Below are 14223 nucleotides of genomic sequence, written 5' to 3'. Positions count from 1 at the left end.
TGAGACACAGAGAGGTTAAATAACTAGCTCCCAGTCACACAGCTAAGACTAGAAGATACCATCTAGGCTACAGTAATCCACAGAACAGTGCCCTGCTGACCAGCTGTGGCTCTGTCTTTCCTTTTATTCACCCACCTCCCCCTTCCCTCAACACTGTCCAGCCTGAAGGAATCAGAATGAACAAAACTGTGGCCGTTAAGACACTGGATCCACAACACCTGGGCCAAAGTGAGTCAGGGCAGGAGTGGGGGTGAGGCCTGGGTGGTGTGCAGGGTCTGGTGAAAGGAGGCTGGTGCCAAGGGTGTCTCCCATTCCACCAACAGACGGTGTGCAGCGAGTGGAGGTCGAGGCTGCAGACCTCAGTGACCAAGTCCCTGACACAGAGTCAGAAACCAGGATCCTCCTGCAGGGTGAGATGGCCTTGGTCCAACCCAATGGGGCCCAGGAAAATGTGGGAGCCATGACCCCTGAAGAGGGCACCCAGTTCCATCACTTCCGGGAATATAGAACCATGACGCCTCCCTCCTTCTCATGTGCTAGAACAGCCTCTCCTTGATGTGCTCACAGAAGGCTCCAGGCAGTACTTAGCTTCTGCTGCTAAAGATGCTTCAATGAGAAGTGATAGAGTTCAAGAACAGAAATTCTGGAACGAATTGCCCAGGATGGAGGACTGGGAGGAGAAGGCACAGGAAGGAGCTAGCAAAGCCCCTTGCAACCTCTGAGCTCTTAGGTTTGGGACAGAGACTCTTGGTTTCCTGATCTGTGATGAAGGCAAATAGCGGTACCTGTTTCGAGGGCTGTTGGGAAAATTAAATGAGATGCTATATAGTGTTATCTTAGAAGGGAGTTTGGCAAATGGCATTAAGCATGATAGACATATTCATGACCATTGTTCCTGGAATTATTTTACCACTGGTGGCACATGAGGACCCAGGGACAACCCACCTGGCCCCCTTCAGCCACATGCCTCCATCTGTCCCTGACTCTTTGGCTCTGGCTGGTTGGAGCCTGAGGAGGCTGGGGGCAGCCCCAACCCTCTTCCCCCCACAGTAGGTCTTGCTGCGTGAACACCTTCCTTCCTCCTGGCTGCAGGGACCCCAGTGGCCCAGATGGCAGAGGACGCCATTGATGGGCAGCAGCTGGGGCACCTCATCCAGGTACCCTGGGGCTGTGGAGAGCAGAACATGATCTACATGACGCCCACTGTCATCGCGGTGCACTACCTGGACCACTCTGAGCAGTGGGACAAGTTTGGCATTGACAAGCGGCAGGAGGCCCTGGACCTCATCAAGAAGGGTATGACCCATTCCCCTATTGGAGGCCCCCACTCTGAGGCCCCTCTCTGAGCTCCTTCCTCCTCTGAGGCCCCGCCCCTTCTTGTGGCCCCACCCCTTCTCTGAGACCTCCTGCTCTCCCTTCTTTGAGACCCTGGTCATTCTGAGTTCCCTCTCCCAATGAACTCCCTTGAGAGCCCTTCTCTCTCTGAACCTCCTCTCCTCTAAGAAGCTTTTACTCCTCCTCACTCTGATCCCTGCACCCTTGCAGAGTCCCTCCACCCTATAAGCTCCCCTCGCCTCTAGACATTCCTCCTGGTCCTGAGCCCCCTCTCTCCTCTCTGAACTCACCTTCCCCGCTTCACAGAATCCTTGTTCCTCTCTAAGCCTCTCTCCTTCCTCGCATACCCGCATCATCCACTGCCTCCACTCAGCCCTCACTCCTCCAGTGACACCTCTCTCTTCCTTGCAGGGTACACGCAGCAACTGAGCTACAGACATCCCAACAAGGCCTTTGCTGCCTACCAGAGTCGGAAGTCCAGCACCTGGTGAGCCTGCCCATCCTTGGCCCTGCATCCCTTGAGCAGGGCCTGGGCCCTGGCCTCGGGTGATCTAGGCTGGCCTCCCCTACACAGCCCTGTGCCTCTGGACCCCTCCACCTTCAGAGTCAAGGTGCCCACTAGCTGAGTCACCTGCCGTCACTAAGCAGTGCCTACAAGCAACATTGGGTCCTGAGACCTGGCCCGGGATACTGGGCTCACCTGAGCAGGTCCTTGCTTGGCTGGGATGGCAGTCTCTGGATCCCAGAGCCAATTGGCTCATGCTCTGTGCCCACCCCAGGCTGACAGCCTACGTGGTCAAGGTCTTCTCTCTGGCCACCAACCTCATCGCCATCGACTCCGAAGTCATCTGTGGGGCTATCAAGTGGCTGATCCTGGAGAAGCAGAGGCCTGATGGAGTCTTCCAGGAGGATTCACCCGTGGGACAACTACAAATGACTGTAAGAGGCCGTATTCAGGCCAGGCTGGGGGAGAGGAGTGCCTGAGTGCCCCCGCATGGACAGGAGACAGGCTCCGTCTGCCATTTGTCCAATTCCCACCGTGGGATGGACAGAAAATAAAGGAGCCACGATGGTCACTTCTCCTTTGCAAAAACCAGAGACCTCAGGGTCCAGTGCAAAATGAAAGTTCCCTAGGCCCCCATTGCTTTGATAAAAACCCTCACAGGTCTATAGAATTGTGTTTCTCAAACTCTAGTCTCCAGGCCAACAGCATCAGCATCAGCTACAAGTTTGTTAGAAATGGACCTTCTTGGGCTGGATCCCAGATACATGAATCAGAAACTTTGGGGGTGGGGCTCAGGAATTGGGGTTTTAATAAGCCCCTGACTTCAGGTAATGCTGACGTGTGCTCAAGTGAGCAAACCACAGCTTCAGCCTGATCTTCGGGCTTCCAGCCTCGCAGCCTTCCCTCTCCACACTCCATCTGTACTTGCTCCAGTGCACAGGGCCTTTGCACATGCTGTTCCCACTGCCCTCTTTGACAATTGAGTCCTACTCACTCTTCAGATTGTGGCTCCACCTGTCATCCCTTGGGGACACCTTTCCAACTGCCCTGACCAAGACACACCCCCACTATCCATTCTCACCGCCACATCCACTTCTGCGCAGCTCTGGTCAGTTTGTAACGATAGATCTGTGATGAGCTGGTGGCTCATGCCTGTCTCCCCTACGAGATAGGGAGCTCCATGAGGGCTGGAGCCATCTTACCCACAACACCAGCAACATTTGCAGAATGAGTGAGTGAATGAATGGATACTAGCGTATGGCCCTCCTGTGAGACACTGGGGACAGACCCACCCTTGCCCTGCCCTGCTGATCCTACGGGGGGTGGTTGGCATGAGAGGCTCATGGGTGACCCCATCCTTACTTCCTCCTCCACACCCTAGGGTGGCTTGAATGATGCTGAGGAGAAAGATGTGTCCCTCACAGCCTTCGTTCTCATCGCACTGCAGGAGGCTAAAGATATTTGCGAGGGACAGGTCAACGTAAGTGTGCCCTGCCCTCCCCTCTCCTACCCAGGCACAGGGATTGTGGAGGTTCTGTAATCGCGGCATTTGCTTTGTCCTTGGGCAGTGGTTCTCAGTCTTCTGGCCCTTTAAATACAGTTCCTCATGTTGTGACCCAACCATAAAATTATTTTCGTTGCTACTTCATAACTGTAATATTGCTACTGTTGTGAATCGTAATGTAAATATCTGATATGCAGGATGGTCTTAGGTGGCCCCTGTGAAAGGGTTGTTTGACCGCCAAAGGGGTCAGGATCCACAGGTTGAGAACCGCTGTCCTAGGGTTTTGAGAGTGCGCTGTTTGACCTTTAGCTTTCCAAGTGGGAACTCCAGGGTCCCAACTTCAACAGCTGCTTCTCCCTCCTCAGGACCCCAGAAAAGAGAGGGAGGAGAGAAAGGCTATTACCTTTAAGGCCAGAGGAACCTTGTTTTAATCCTTGCAGATTTGAAATAATATGATAGAAAAGAGACAGCTCTAGGGCAGTGGAGTCAGACAGACCTACATTTAGATCATTACTCTCAGGGACGGCCCATTACTGGGCCTCAGTGTGTGCATCTGTAAAATGGGTATAATAATTTTTGTATTTTTAGGACTCTCTGAGTTTTAGATGTAACACATGTGTAAGCTACATTATGTAAAAACAGGGTAAGGCAAATCAATTAAGAAAAAACAACAAAGGTAGTAAACACTAAAAACTCATCACTTCTTAATTATTTTACTACCTTTTATCATTATCCATGATCTTGAGGTTATTTATGTCTGTTGTACATATACGGTGGACAAACTATATAATCTCTTCCCAATTCTACAGTCAGTGACTCCATACTGGTAGGTTGAAATCAGCCATGGTTGTATTTAAACTATAAAAATCAGCAAACACTACAAAGCATATCTGCCTCTGCACCTCATCTCATGGGACTCCGTGTTCTCTGTGCAGTAGGAATGGTGATGAAAATAAAACCTACCTCATAGAATTTTGAGATTAAATGAGTTGATATGTGACTAGCACATAGTGAGTGTTAGCCACAATGACGATGATGATTAGATAATAGGTGGACCCAGTGGTGTGTTAACCCTGGGTGCCTATTTGGGGCATCTCTTTCCCACTCTGTTAAGGTATGTCACACTGGTAGCTTGAAATTAGCATGGTGGAAGTATTTACACCACAGTCATTGGCAATCAGTAAACCAGCTCCCGAACCCTCACCCCCTGAACTGACTAGACAACTGGTTATTAAATATTTACTAGCACACCACTGGTATACAAACTGCACCAGGAACATGATAGTTATTCAGTTACAGAGCAGTGCACAGTGGCTAAACTGTCTGGGGAACCCTTAAAAATAGACAGATCCAAGACAAATATGTACCAAGGCCAGAAACCTTATGCCCAGGAAGTGGTGATTGTGTGATCCTTGTCAGCTCTCTGGGGCAGCAGTGCCACCTGACCAGAGTACCAAATCTTTTTCTCATAGAGCCTTGGGGGCAGCATCAATAAGGCTGGAGACTTCCTTGAAGCACACTACAGGAACTTGAAGAGACCATATGCTGTGGCTATTGCTGGCTATGCCCTGGCCCAGTTGGGCAAGCTGGAGGGCCCTCTCCTCAACACATTTCTGAAAGCAGCCACAGGTGAGAGGCAGCCTGGTGGGGTAAGGAGAGATACGTGGCTGGGGGTTGAGGGTGGCCATCTTAAACCGGGCTGCATAGCTCCAAGCTGAGCTGGGAAGAGTGAGTCTGGGTGTGAAAAGTCCTCATTGCAAGCATGACACAAAAGGTCCATTGCATGATTCAACAAGTATTTGTTGAGTACTTGCTATGACACAGGAGCAAGGACATGGGCTCTGACATCAGACAGATTCAAGTTCAAAATCAAATCACCCTCTGGCACATTCTCACGGTGTGATCTTGTACAATTAACCTCTTTGGACATTGTGTATAAAGTGATACCTACATCACAAGAATGATGCAAAGATTAAGTGAGTGATGTGGTTAGGAGAATGTCTAGCACATAGTAAGAGATCTATCACTGATGTTGTTATTGCCTTTACTATCTATATAATAAAGAGCAGGATTGTAACAACATTACCACCGAAGGCTCTACCAGACCGGAAGTCAGTGCTGGGTTGCCATGGTGACCCAGCACTGACTGGGGCCACTGCAGGTGCCCTGATCCAGCACTGACTGACTAAGGGACTGTGGATCAGGCCAAGAAAGAGGCCTGCAGAGAGAGAGGCAGGTTCTCATCCATAGCCTCTGTGGCAGCCCTTGATCGGAACTTGCCTCTCTTTCTCTCTCAGCCTTGCCAACAGCTGAGGCTCCATTTCGCTCCAGGCCTCCACCGGGGCTGCTGATCAGCCCTGCCTTTCTGATCAGGCCCCATTGATAGGCCTAGAGGCGTTGACTGGCATAGAAACTGACCAATCAGAACCAAATCTGGGTGAATGTAAGGAGCCAATGGCTGCCTGAGAGGTGGAGCTTTTGGTGCTGGAAACTAACCAATCAGAACCAAAATGGATGGCAGAGGAGGGCAGTTAGGGGTGATCAGTCAGGCAGAGACAGTTAGGGGTGAACAGGCCAGCAGGAGAGAGCAGTTAGGGCCAAGATCAGGCTGGCAGGGCAGGGCAGTTGGAGGCAACCAGGCTGGCAGGGGAGGGCAGTTAGGGGCGATCAGGGAGGCAGGCAGAGGTAGTTAGGGGCAGTCAGGCAGGCAGAGGCAGTTAGAGGCGATCAGGCAGGCAGAGAGTTTAGGAATAATCATGCAGGCAGGCAGAGGCAGTTAGGGGTGATCAGGCAGGCAGGCAGAGGTGTTAGGGGCCAAGGCAGGCAGGCAGATGAGTGGTTAGGAGCCAGAGATCCCAGATTGTGACAGGGGTGTCAAACCGCCAGTTTAGGCCTGATCCCACGGGCGGTCAGACATCCCCCGAGGGGTCCCCGATTGGAGTGGGTGCAGGCTGAGCTGAGAGAACGCCCCCCTCCATGCATGAATTTCATGCACCGGACCTCTAGTTATTAATAGCATTCCCATTATTTCAAGGGTTATTAGAATTAGATAAGAGAATGACATAGGCATTTTAGGACAATAAGTAGCACATTGTGAGCACTTAATCACTGGTTCAAGTGATGACACCTTATCAGGTTTATGCTCACCTCTGTAACATATCTGAATGTATACTGAAGTAGTTTAACACAGAGAAGTTGGTTTCTTGCTGTGCAAGAAACAGCAAAGTATGGCTGTCCCAAGTTGGTGGACAGCTCTCCTCTATACAGTGATGCAGGGACCCAGGCTCTATCTTCTCATGGCTCTGCCATCTCGGGGCCTCAGAATCCCTTTTATTAAAGCAGAAGGAAAGAGTCAGGAAGATTGTGCAAGGGAGGTAGACCAGCCATGGAAAGGGCCCCATCAATTGCCTTGCACATTCCATTAGCCAGAGCTCAGTTATGTGGCCATACCTACCTGCAAAGGCCTCTGGGAGATGTAGTCCAACTCTGTGCCCAGGAAGAGGAGGGAATGGTTCTTGGTGACAGTCCCCGTCATGAGTACTTTCTTAGGCACTTGGGACATCACAATGAATATGGCATAGCCACTGCCATCATGGCCTCCTGTTCCAGTTGAGGAAAGAAATTGAGTTAATAGATTTCTGTAGTGCATCATTGTGCTTCAGGAGAAGCACAGGATGCTTTAAGAGACAGAAGGAAAGGTCTCACTCTGTCTTGGGTGCCATTGAAGCCGAATTGTGCAGGGTGGATAAGAATTAACCTGGGGTCGGTGGAGAAAAGGTGCTTCAAGAAAGGAGAACAGAAGATGCAAAGGCTCAGAGGCGAGAATGAGCATGGCAAACTTAGGGAATCTGCTCCCATAGATCAGAGGGGCTGCGGTTCAGAATTTAAACAGAAGAGTGAGGTTGATGAGGGAAGAGAGTAAGGCAGGAACCAGCAGACTGAAAGCCACAAATGTGGGCCAGGACACCTGAACCCAAGGTCTAGTACAAGTCTGTTTCTGAGCTTTCTCTGAACTACCTCCAGGCTGGACAGAGCAGTGAGCATGGGGGCTGGTATTCTCTCTTGTAGATAAGAACCACTGGAAGGAGCCTGAGCAAAGGCTCCACACTATAGAGGCCACATCCTATGCCCTGTTGGCTCTGCTGCTGCTCAAAGACTTTGACTCTGTACCTCCTGTTGTGCGCTGGCTCAACGAACAGAGATACTACGGAGGTGGCTATGGCTCCACCCAGGCAAGTGGTCCCACATCCCCCGGGCAAATGCATCCTTACCACATCTGGCCTGCCTGGCCTCCCAAATAAGATGCTGAGACCAAGAGAGGCAGTTGATTAAAATGAAGTTGAGAAATCAGGTTTTTCTTTTGTTTTTGGTTTGGTTGCAAATCTATATATAGATTCTAGACTAAATTCTGGATGCCCCAAGTTGTGTTTTGAGCTCCGTTTACCTCCTGGTGTCCAGATCACATTCTCAAGGCCAGGGTTCAAAGGTGAGCCTCTCTCTGATGGGTTCTAGACCATGTTTCCAGTTCCACCAGGCCTCCCATCTTATTCTGTTTCACTGGTGGGTTCTAGGCCAATTCTCAATTATTATAGGGAATCAGCAAGTCCATCTCTCCCTCTGGCGGGTTCTAGACCATGCACTCAGTTCCACGAGGCTCCCAGTATTACCTTGTCTTACTATGGGTTCTACATCATGTTCTCAGTTTTCTAGAGTATTATCAAAGCCTGCTCTCTTCCAGCTGGGTTCTAGACCATGGTTTCAGCAACCTCAAATCTAGCAAGCTCAGGCTTCAGTTTGATCCCCTTTCTCTCTGGTGGTATTCTCAGATTTTTTAAAACATCCTCATCCAGTGATGTTTATGGATTGAGAGAAAGAGAGAGAGAGAGAGAGAGAGAGAGAGAGAGAGAGAGAGAGAGAGAACAACACATTGATGTGAGAGAGAAACATCAATGGATAGCTTCCCATATGTGTCCTGACTGGGGATGGACTCTGCAACCTTTTGATGCATGAGACAATGATCCAACCAACTGGGCCACCTGGCCAGGGCTCAGTGTCACTTTTGGATTCTAGATTATATGCTCAGTTGTCCCCAGATTCCAATTTTATTATTTATGCACGATAGGCTCTAGATACATTCTCGGTATCTGCAAACCCTGTGTTAGAATCTCTTCTCTGGATGGGTCTAGACCACATTCTCAGTGTTACTAGACCTTACATGTTGTTGTTGTTGTTGTTGTTGTTGTTGTTGTTGTTGTTGTTTGGTAGCAGCTGTTAGCCTGTTTTTATTTTATTTATTTTTTAATATATTTTTATTGTTGAAAATATTACAGATATCTCTCATCCCCACTCCACCTCACTCCTTCCAGCCCCTCCTCACCCCTCAGGTCTTCACTACCTTATTGCCAATGTCCATGGGCTAGGCATATTAGACCTTCAGTCTTATGCCTGCACTTTCTCATGTATCTAGACATGTTCAGTGTCTCCACACTCTTGTGTAAGCCTCTGTCCCTTGGAGAATTCTAGGAGATGTCCTCAGTGTCTAATGACCCCCAGTCTTACCCTTGTGCCCTCTGGTCCTGTCTAGGTCACTGTCTTAGTGTCACCAAGCACTAGACTGAGCCTCTCTCACTGAGAGAGTTCTAGAACATGTCCTCAGTATATAACAACCCCCATTCTTATCCTCACCCCATCTGGTGCATTTTAGGCCACAGTCTCAGTGGCCCAGCTCTAAGCTGAAACTTTTCATCCCCCAGCAGGTTCTGATGCTTTCTCAGTCTCTCACATCACCCTCTTCTTCTCTCATGGGTTCTAGGCCACTTTCATGGTGTTCCAAGCCTTGGCCCAATACCAGAGGGATGTCCCTGACCATGAGGATCTGAATCTGGATGTGTCCATTAACCTGCCCAGCCGCAGCTCTGCGGTCACGCACCGCATCCTCTGGGAATCCGCTAGCCTCCTGCGATCAGAAACGGTACAGCTGCTTGGCCAAACCCTCCTCGCTCTCATCCTCCAGCCAGTCAGAGTCTGCAGGAGGCAGGAGGGAGGGCAGGTGACCATTGCAGCCAGGGGAAGGCTTGGCTCCCAACACCTTCTCTTCTCTCCCCACTCCCTGCAGACCAAGGAAAATGAGAACTTCATATTAACAGCTAAAGGGAAAGGACAAGGCACCTTGTCGGTAAGGATGGGAGCCCACACCTGCTTTGCTCATCACCTTCTCTCAGCCCCTCTGGCCCAGAGGGACCATCTCCTGCCCAAGTCAAGTTTGCCGACACCTCATGTCCCCTCCCAACTCTCCAGGTGGTGACAATGTACCAGGCCAAGATCAAAGGCAGAACCTCTTGCAATAAGTTCAGTCTCAAGGTTAACCTGCGACCAGCCCCTGAAGGTAGAAGGAATAAAGACCCTATCTGTCTCCCTTCCCCCACTGCCATTCTAGTGTCTGCCCTGCTCCTGAATCAGGACCCAGCCCTCCATCCTTCTGTCCTCTATGTTTCTAGTGAAGAAGCCGCAGGAAGCCACACGCAGCATGTACCTCGACATCTGTACCAGGTAAGACATGTGTCACTGGGGTTCATCTCGCACATCCCTCTGTCTCTAGCAAGATTTCCTGTAAATAATATCCAAGATACCTACTATTCTCTGGGAATGTGCTGTGTGCTTAGTACTGTGCTGAGCACCCTCAGGAGGTAGACAGCACGGCATGGCCGTGACCACATAAGATGAGACTGTGAAAAGTGATGTTGATAATCAACAAGGAGGATTACAACTGTTACAGAAATTTTACATGTTTATTATTTTTAACTTTTTATTTCTTTCAGAGAGGAAGGGAGAGGGGGAGAGAGATAGAAACATCAATGATGAGAATCATTGATTGGCTGCCTCCTGCATGCCCCCTACTGGGGATAGAGCCCTCACTGGGGCATGTGCTCTGACCAGGAATAGACCTTTGACCTCCTGGTTCATAGAGGGAAGCTCCACCACTGAGTAACACTGGCAGGGCTTACATTATTTTTTTATCACAACATCAAATACTCTTGTACTGACAGTTTTAAAAATATAGAGTAAGGAAAAGTGTAGTGAGATGAGTATTTGTTTAGTGCACGGTAATTTAAAACGTCAGAACATTGAGATTGAAGTTGGTTTTGATTTTTTGTGAAGCACTTATCCAAAGCCAGTGATGGCGAACCTTTTGAGCTCGGTGTGTCAGCATTTTGAAAAACCCTAAATTAACTCTGGTGCCGTGTCACATATAGAAATTTTTTGATATTTGCAACCATAGTAAAACAAAGATTTATATTTTTGATATTTATTTTATATATTTAAATGCCATTTAACAAAGAAAAATCAACCCCAAAAAAATGAGTTCGCGTGTCCCCTCTGACACCCTTGTCGTAGGTTCGCCATCACTGTCCAAAGCCCTGTGGTTTGAACAGTGCCTCCTTCTTCTCTGTAGCACTTACGATATGGAGCAAGCAGCTGTTCTATGATGCTGTGAAGTGTCATGTTCCTTCTAAGTTTAGGTCAACTTCCCACAGGTAATCCTCTGAGCTTTCGATGTCACGAGGTATTTAAGAGTTCCTTCACCAGGAAGTGTTCTGCCAGTGTCACCTCCTCTGGGACATCATTTTTGGCCACAACCACTTTCGTCATTTATGGTGATGGCCTTGCCTTCACCAAGTGCCTCTGCCCCCATGATGGTCCCTCCAAGGGCAGCAGGTCCACAGCCCCACCATCTGCTGTTTCTTCTCTGGCTCCATTTAGGTGCTGCTGAAATTTCACTCCCAGTGTTACCACTCTCATTTCTGTGCTGTGCTTTCATCTTTGCTGGCAATTCCCTTTCAATGATCCATTTTGGTAAAATCTCACATGGGTTTTTAATGAGAGAGAAGGACGTAACACAACCACACACATGGCTTGAATGACGGGTGATCGGTGACCCATCACTGACAGACTTTGAAATAAGTGACGTGATTGGTCATTGATTGTAATGCTCACTTGTTTACATAGTGGTGGGTGGACTGAAGAGCTGGCAACTAGATTTGTCCTTTAGGTGTTTGCTCATTAATATATTGTGGTACTGGAATTAGACCATGTTGCTGAGGAGCTGGTGTTATTGAACTAGACAGTGATAATGGAATCATGCAAAGTGAGACCTGCCTATACTCTTGTCTTCATTTTCTAGAAGAACTGAGGTTTGAAGAAGTGAAGTGACTCATCCAATGTCACATCGAGCTGGGATGTGAACCCATGTAGTTGGGCTTCAGAGGCTGAGCAGTTAGTCGCCTTAACCATTACACACCTTTCCTTTATTCCCCTTGGGGAGTGTTTCCTAAGATCTGACATCCTCTATGCTGCTGTGTGGGAACCAGAAGCCTCACTCACTGACCAGACACTGACCCCTAGGGCTAACCCTCTCTCCCTGCCCCATCCAGGTACCTGGGAGACCACGATGCCACTATGTCCATCCTGGATATATCCATGATGACTGGCTTTGCTCCTGACACTGCTGACCTCAAGCAGGTGTGAAAATCCTGGGCTCGGGGGCTAGGATTGGTGGGAAGGAGCCTGGGGCCTGGCAGAGGCTGAGGGAAGGACAGGATTTTCACAAGCTCTTCCCTTCTCCAGCTGGCCAGTGGCACTGACACGTACATCTCAAAGTTCGAGTTGGACAACAAGGCCTCCTCCAACAAGAACACCCTCATCATCTACCTGGATGACGTAAGGCTTCCATTGGGACCTTGACCCATATGTGGCTGGCCTTTTCCTTCTCTATTGGTCTTAGAGTCCTCTGCTTGATCCATTCCTTCTAGAAGAAAAGAGGATTGATTGTACATGAGATGGATTTTTTAAAAAATGTTTTCATTTTAATTTTTGTACTTTTAATTTTTTATGTAATTCCAACCTTACAGAGAAATTGTAGAACAGTATAAAAAGTTTCGCCGAAACCGGTTTGGCTCAGTGGATAGAGCGTCGGCCTGCGGACTGAAAGGTCCCAGGTTCGATTCCGGTCAAGGGCATGTACCTGGGTTGCGGGCACATCCCCAGTAGGGAGTGTGCAGGAGGCAGCTGATCGATGTTTCTCTCTCATCGATGTTTCTAACTCTCTATCTCTCTCCCTTCCTCTCTGTAAAAAATCAATAAAATATATTTTAAAAAAAAAAGTTCTATATACTCTTTACCCAGGTTCATTAATTGTCAGCAATTTCCTCCAAATATACTAATACATGTCTATCACATATACATACATGTCGGTCTTTCTTCCTTTCTTTTTTCCTTTCTCATTTACTTTCCCAGATTTATTGAGATATAATTGGCATATAACACTGTAAGTTTAAGGTATACAATGCAATGGTTGGATATATGTATATTGGAAAATGATGACCACAGTAAGGTCATGTACCACCTCATAGTTTTAATGTGTGTTTATGTGTGTGTGGTGATAACTTTTAAGATTTACTACATTACCAGCTTTCAAATATGCAGTGCAGTATTGATAACCATGGGATTTTTCAGGGGCACAGATAGCAATCTGTTGGCCAGAATTCAATTTCATGGTCAAACCAAATGGAAAGGGAGGCTGAGAAGTGTAATCTAGCCATGAATCTTGGAGAAAAAGAAAATAGATTTGTGGGCCTGCTCATTAATCTTTGCCACTTCTCACTCCCCCCTCCCCCACCACCGACATCCTCTCCCTGCAGATCCCTCCTTGGTCCACCATTTCTCCTTATGCTGGACTCCCTCCCACTGACTCACCTCCTCCTTTTCCCAGATTTCACACAATCAAGAGGACTGTATATCCTTCAAAGTTCACCAGTTCTTTAATGTGGGGCTCATCCAGCCGGGGGCAGTCAAGGTGTACTCTTATTACAACCTGGGTGAGCAGCCAACCTCGAGCCTGGGGTCTGAGGGTCCCAAGGTTCTATAAGATGGGGGTCCCAGGGCTTGGTGATTGGGGACCTGGGAGTCCCAGGGTTCAGGACCTAGCATCTCCAGGTCTAAGGGACTGGAGTTGGGAACTGAGCCCACAGGCATGGTCTTGGGTGGAGGCCTTACCTCTCTGATGCCTCCCACTCCCTCTACCCACAGATGAGACTTGTACCCAGTTCTACCACCCGGAGAAGGAAGATGGAATGCTGAGCAAAATCTGCCACAATGAAATATGTCGCTGTGCTGAAGGTGGGTACACAGAAGCCAGGAAGTGGCAGGCCACGCCCACTTAATACCCCAACCTCCTCACACACACATCTTCCATGGCAGTGATGCAAGGGGCCCCAAAAGCCCACACCCAGGGGACACCTAGAGGGATGGGCCTAGGGCTGACCACACCCATGGGTGGCGGGCCCTGGATGAGAAGTGGAGCTTAGGTCATGTCCCCTGCCCACCCACCCCGCAGAGAGCTGCTTCATGCACCACTCAGAGGATCAGGTCACCGCAGAAGACCGGGTGGACAAGGCCTGTGAGCCGGGAGTGGACTATGGTGAGGAACGGGTGGGGAGACACACGTGCAAGTGTGATTGTGTGTGAGTGATGGTGTGTGTGGCTGTGGTTGTGTGGGTGAGACTATGTGATGGCAGGTGTGGTCATGGCTGTGTGTGTGTGACTGGCTGTGAGTGGCCACAGGTCCATGTGTTTCAGGCTATGGTTGTGGGTGACTCGTGTGTGTGTTATTAGAGGCCATACTTGCTGGGGAACCATGGTTATGACTGGGCTGGGAATGTGCTAGAGTGTGAACTAACGTGTTTGTGACTAGATATGGTAGTGTGAGACCGAGAGAGTCTGGTTGTAATTTGCCTTGATTGTGTGAAATGGCGAACGTGGATTTCGCATAGTAGTCCCTATCTATACCATGCAGTTGGGAGAGGCTAGTACTTTTGTGCAA

At 49.0% G+C, this 14223-nt stretch overlaps 1 protein-coding gene across 1 annotated transcript in view; it reads left to right on the top strand.

Moving 5' to 3' along the window:
• LOC102419585 (complement C3-like) overlaps positions 1–13821 on the top strand; it is a gene marked incomplete at its 3' end in the record, with an annotated part of 48946 nt that extends 35125 nt beyond the window's left edge. The window contains exons 22-38 of the mRNA XM_006106825.3: positions 162–228; positions 324–410; positions 1093–1296; positions 1747–1822; positions 2115–2274; positions 3222–3320; positions 4817–4973; positions 7413–7576; positions 9157–9315; positions 9460–9519; positions 9642–9729; positions 9842–9893; positions 11777–11864; positions 11970–12062; positions 13114–13219; positions 13431–13520; positions 13738–13821. Coding sequence (XP_006106887.2) covers positions 162–228; positions 324–410; positions 1093–1296; positions 1747–1822; positions 2115–2274; positions 3222–3320; positions 4817–4973; positions 7413–7576; positions 9157–9315; positions 9460–9519; positions 9642–9729; positions 9842–9893; positions 11777–11864; positions 11970–12062; positions 13114–13219; positions 13431–13520; positions 13738–13821 — 1834 coding nt within the window. The remainder of the gene's footprint in view (positions 1–161; positions 229–323; positions 411–1092; positions 1297–1746; positions 1823–2114; positions 2275–3221; positions 3321–4816; positions 4974–7412; positions 7577–9156; positions 9316–9459; positions 9520–9641; positions 9730–9841; positions 9894–11776; positions 11865–11969; positions 12063–13113; positions 13220–13430; positions 13521–13737) is intronic.
• Between the last annotated feature and the right edge of the window lie 402 nt (positions 13822–14223).

Source organism: Myotis lucifugus, unplaced genomic scaffold (genome assembly GCF_000147115.1).
Source record: "Myotis lucifugus unplaced genomic scaffold, Myoluc2.0 scaffold_921, whole genome shotgun sequence".
Classification (NCBI taxonomy): Eukaryota; Metazoa; Chordata; class Mammalia; order Chiroptera; family Vespertilionidae; genus Myotis; species Myotis lucifugus.
This window is presented reverse-complemented; position numbering and strand designations above follow the sequence as displayed.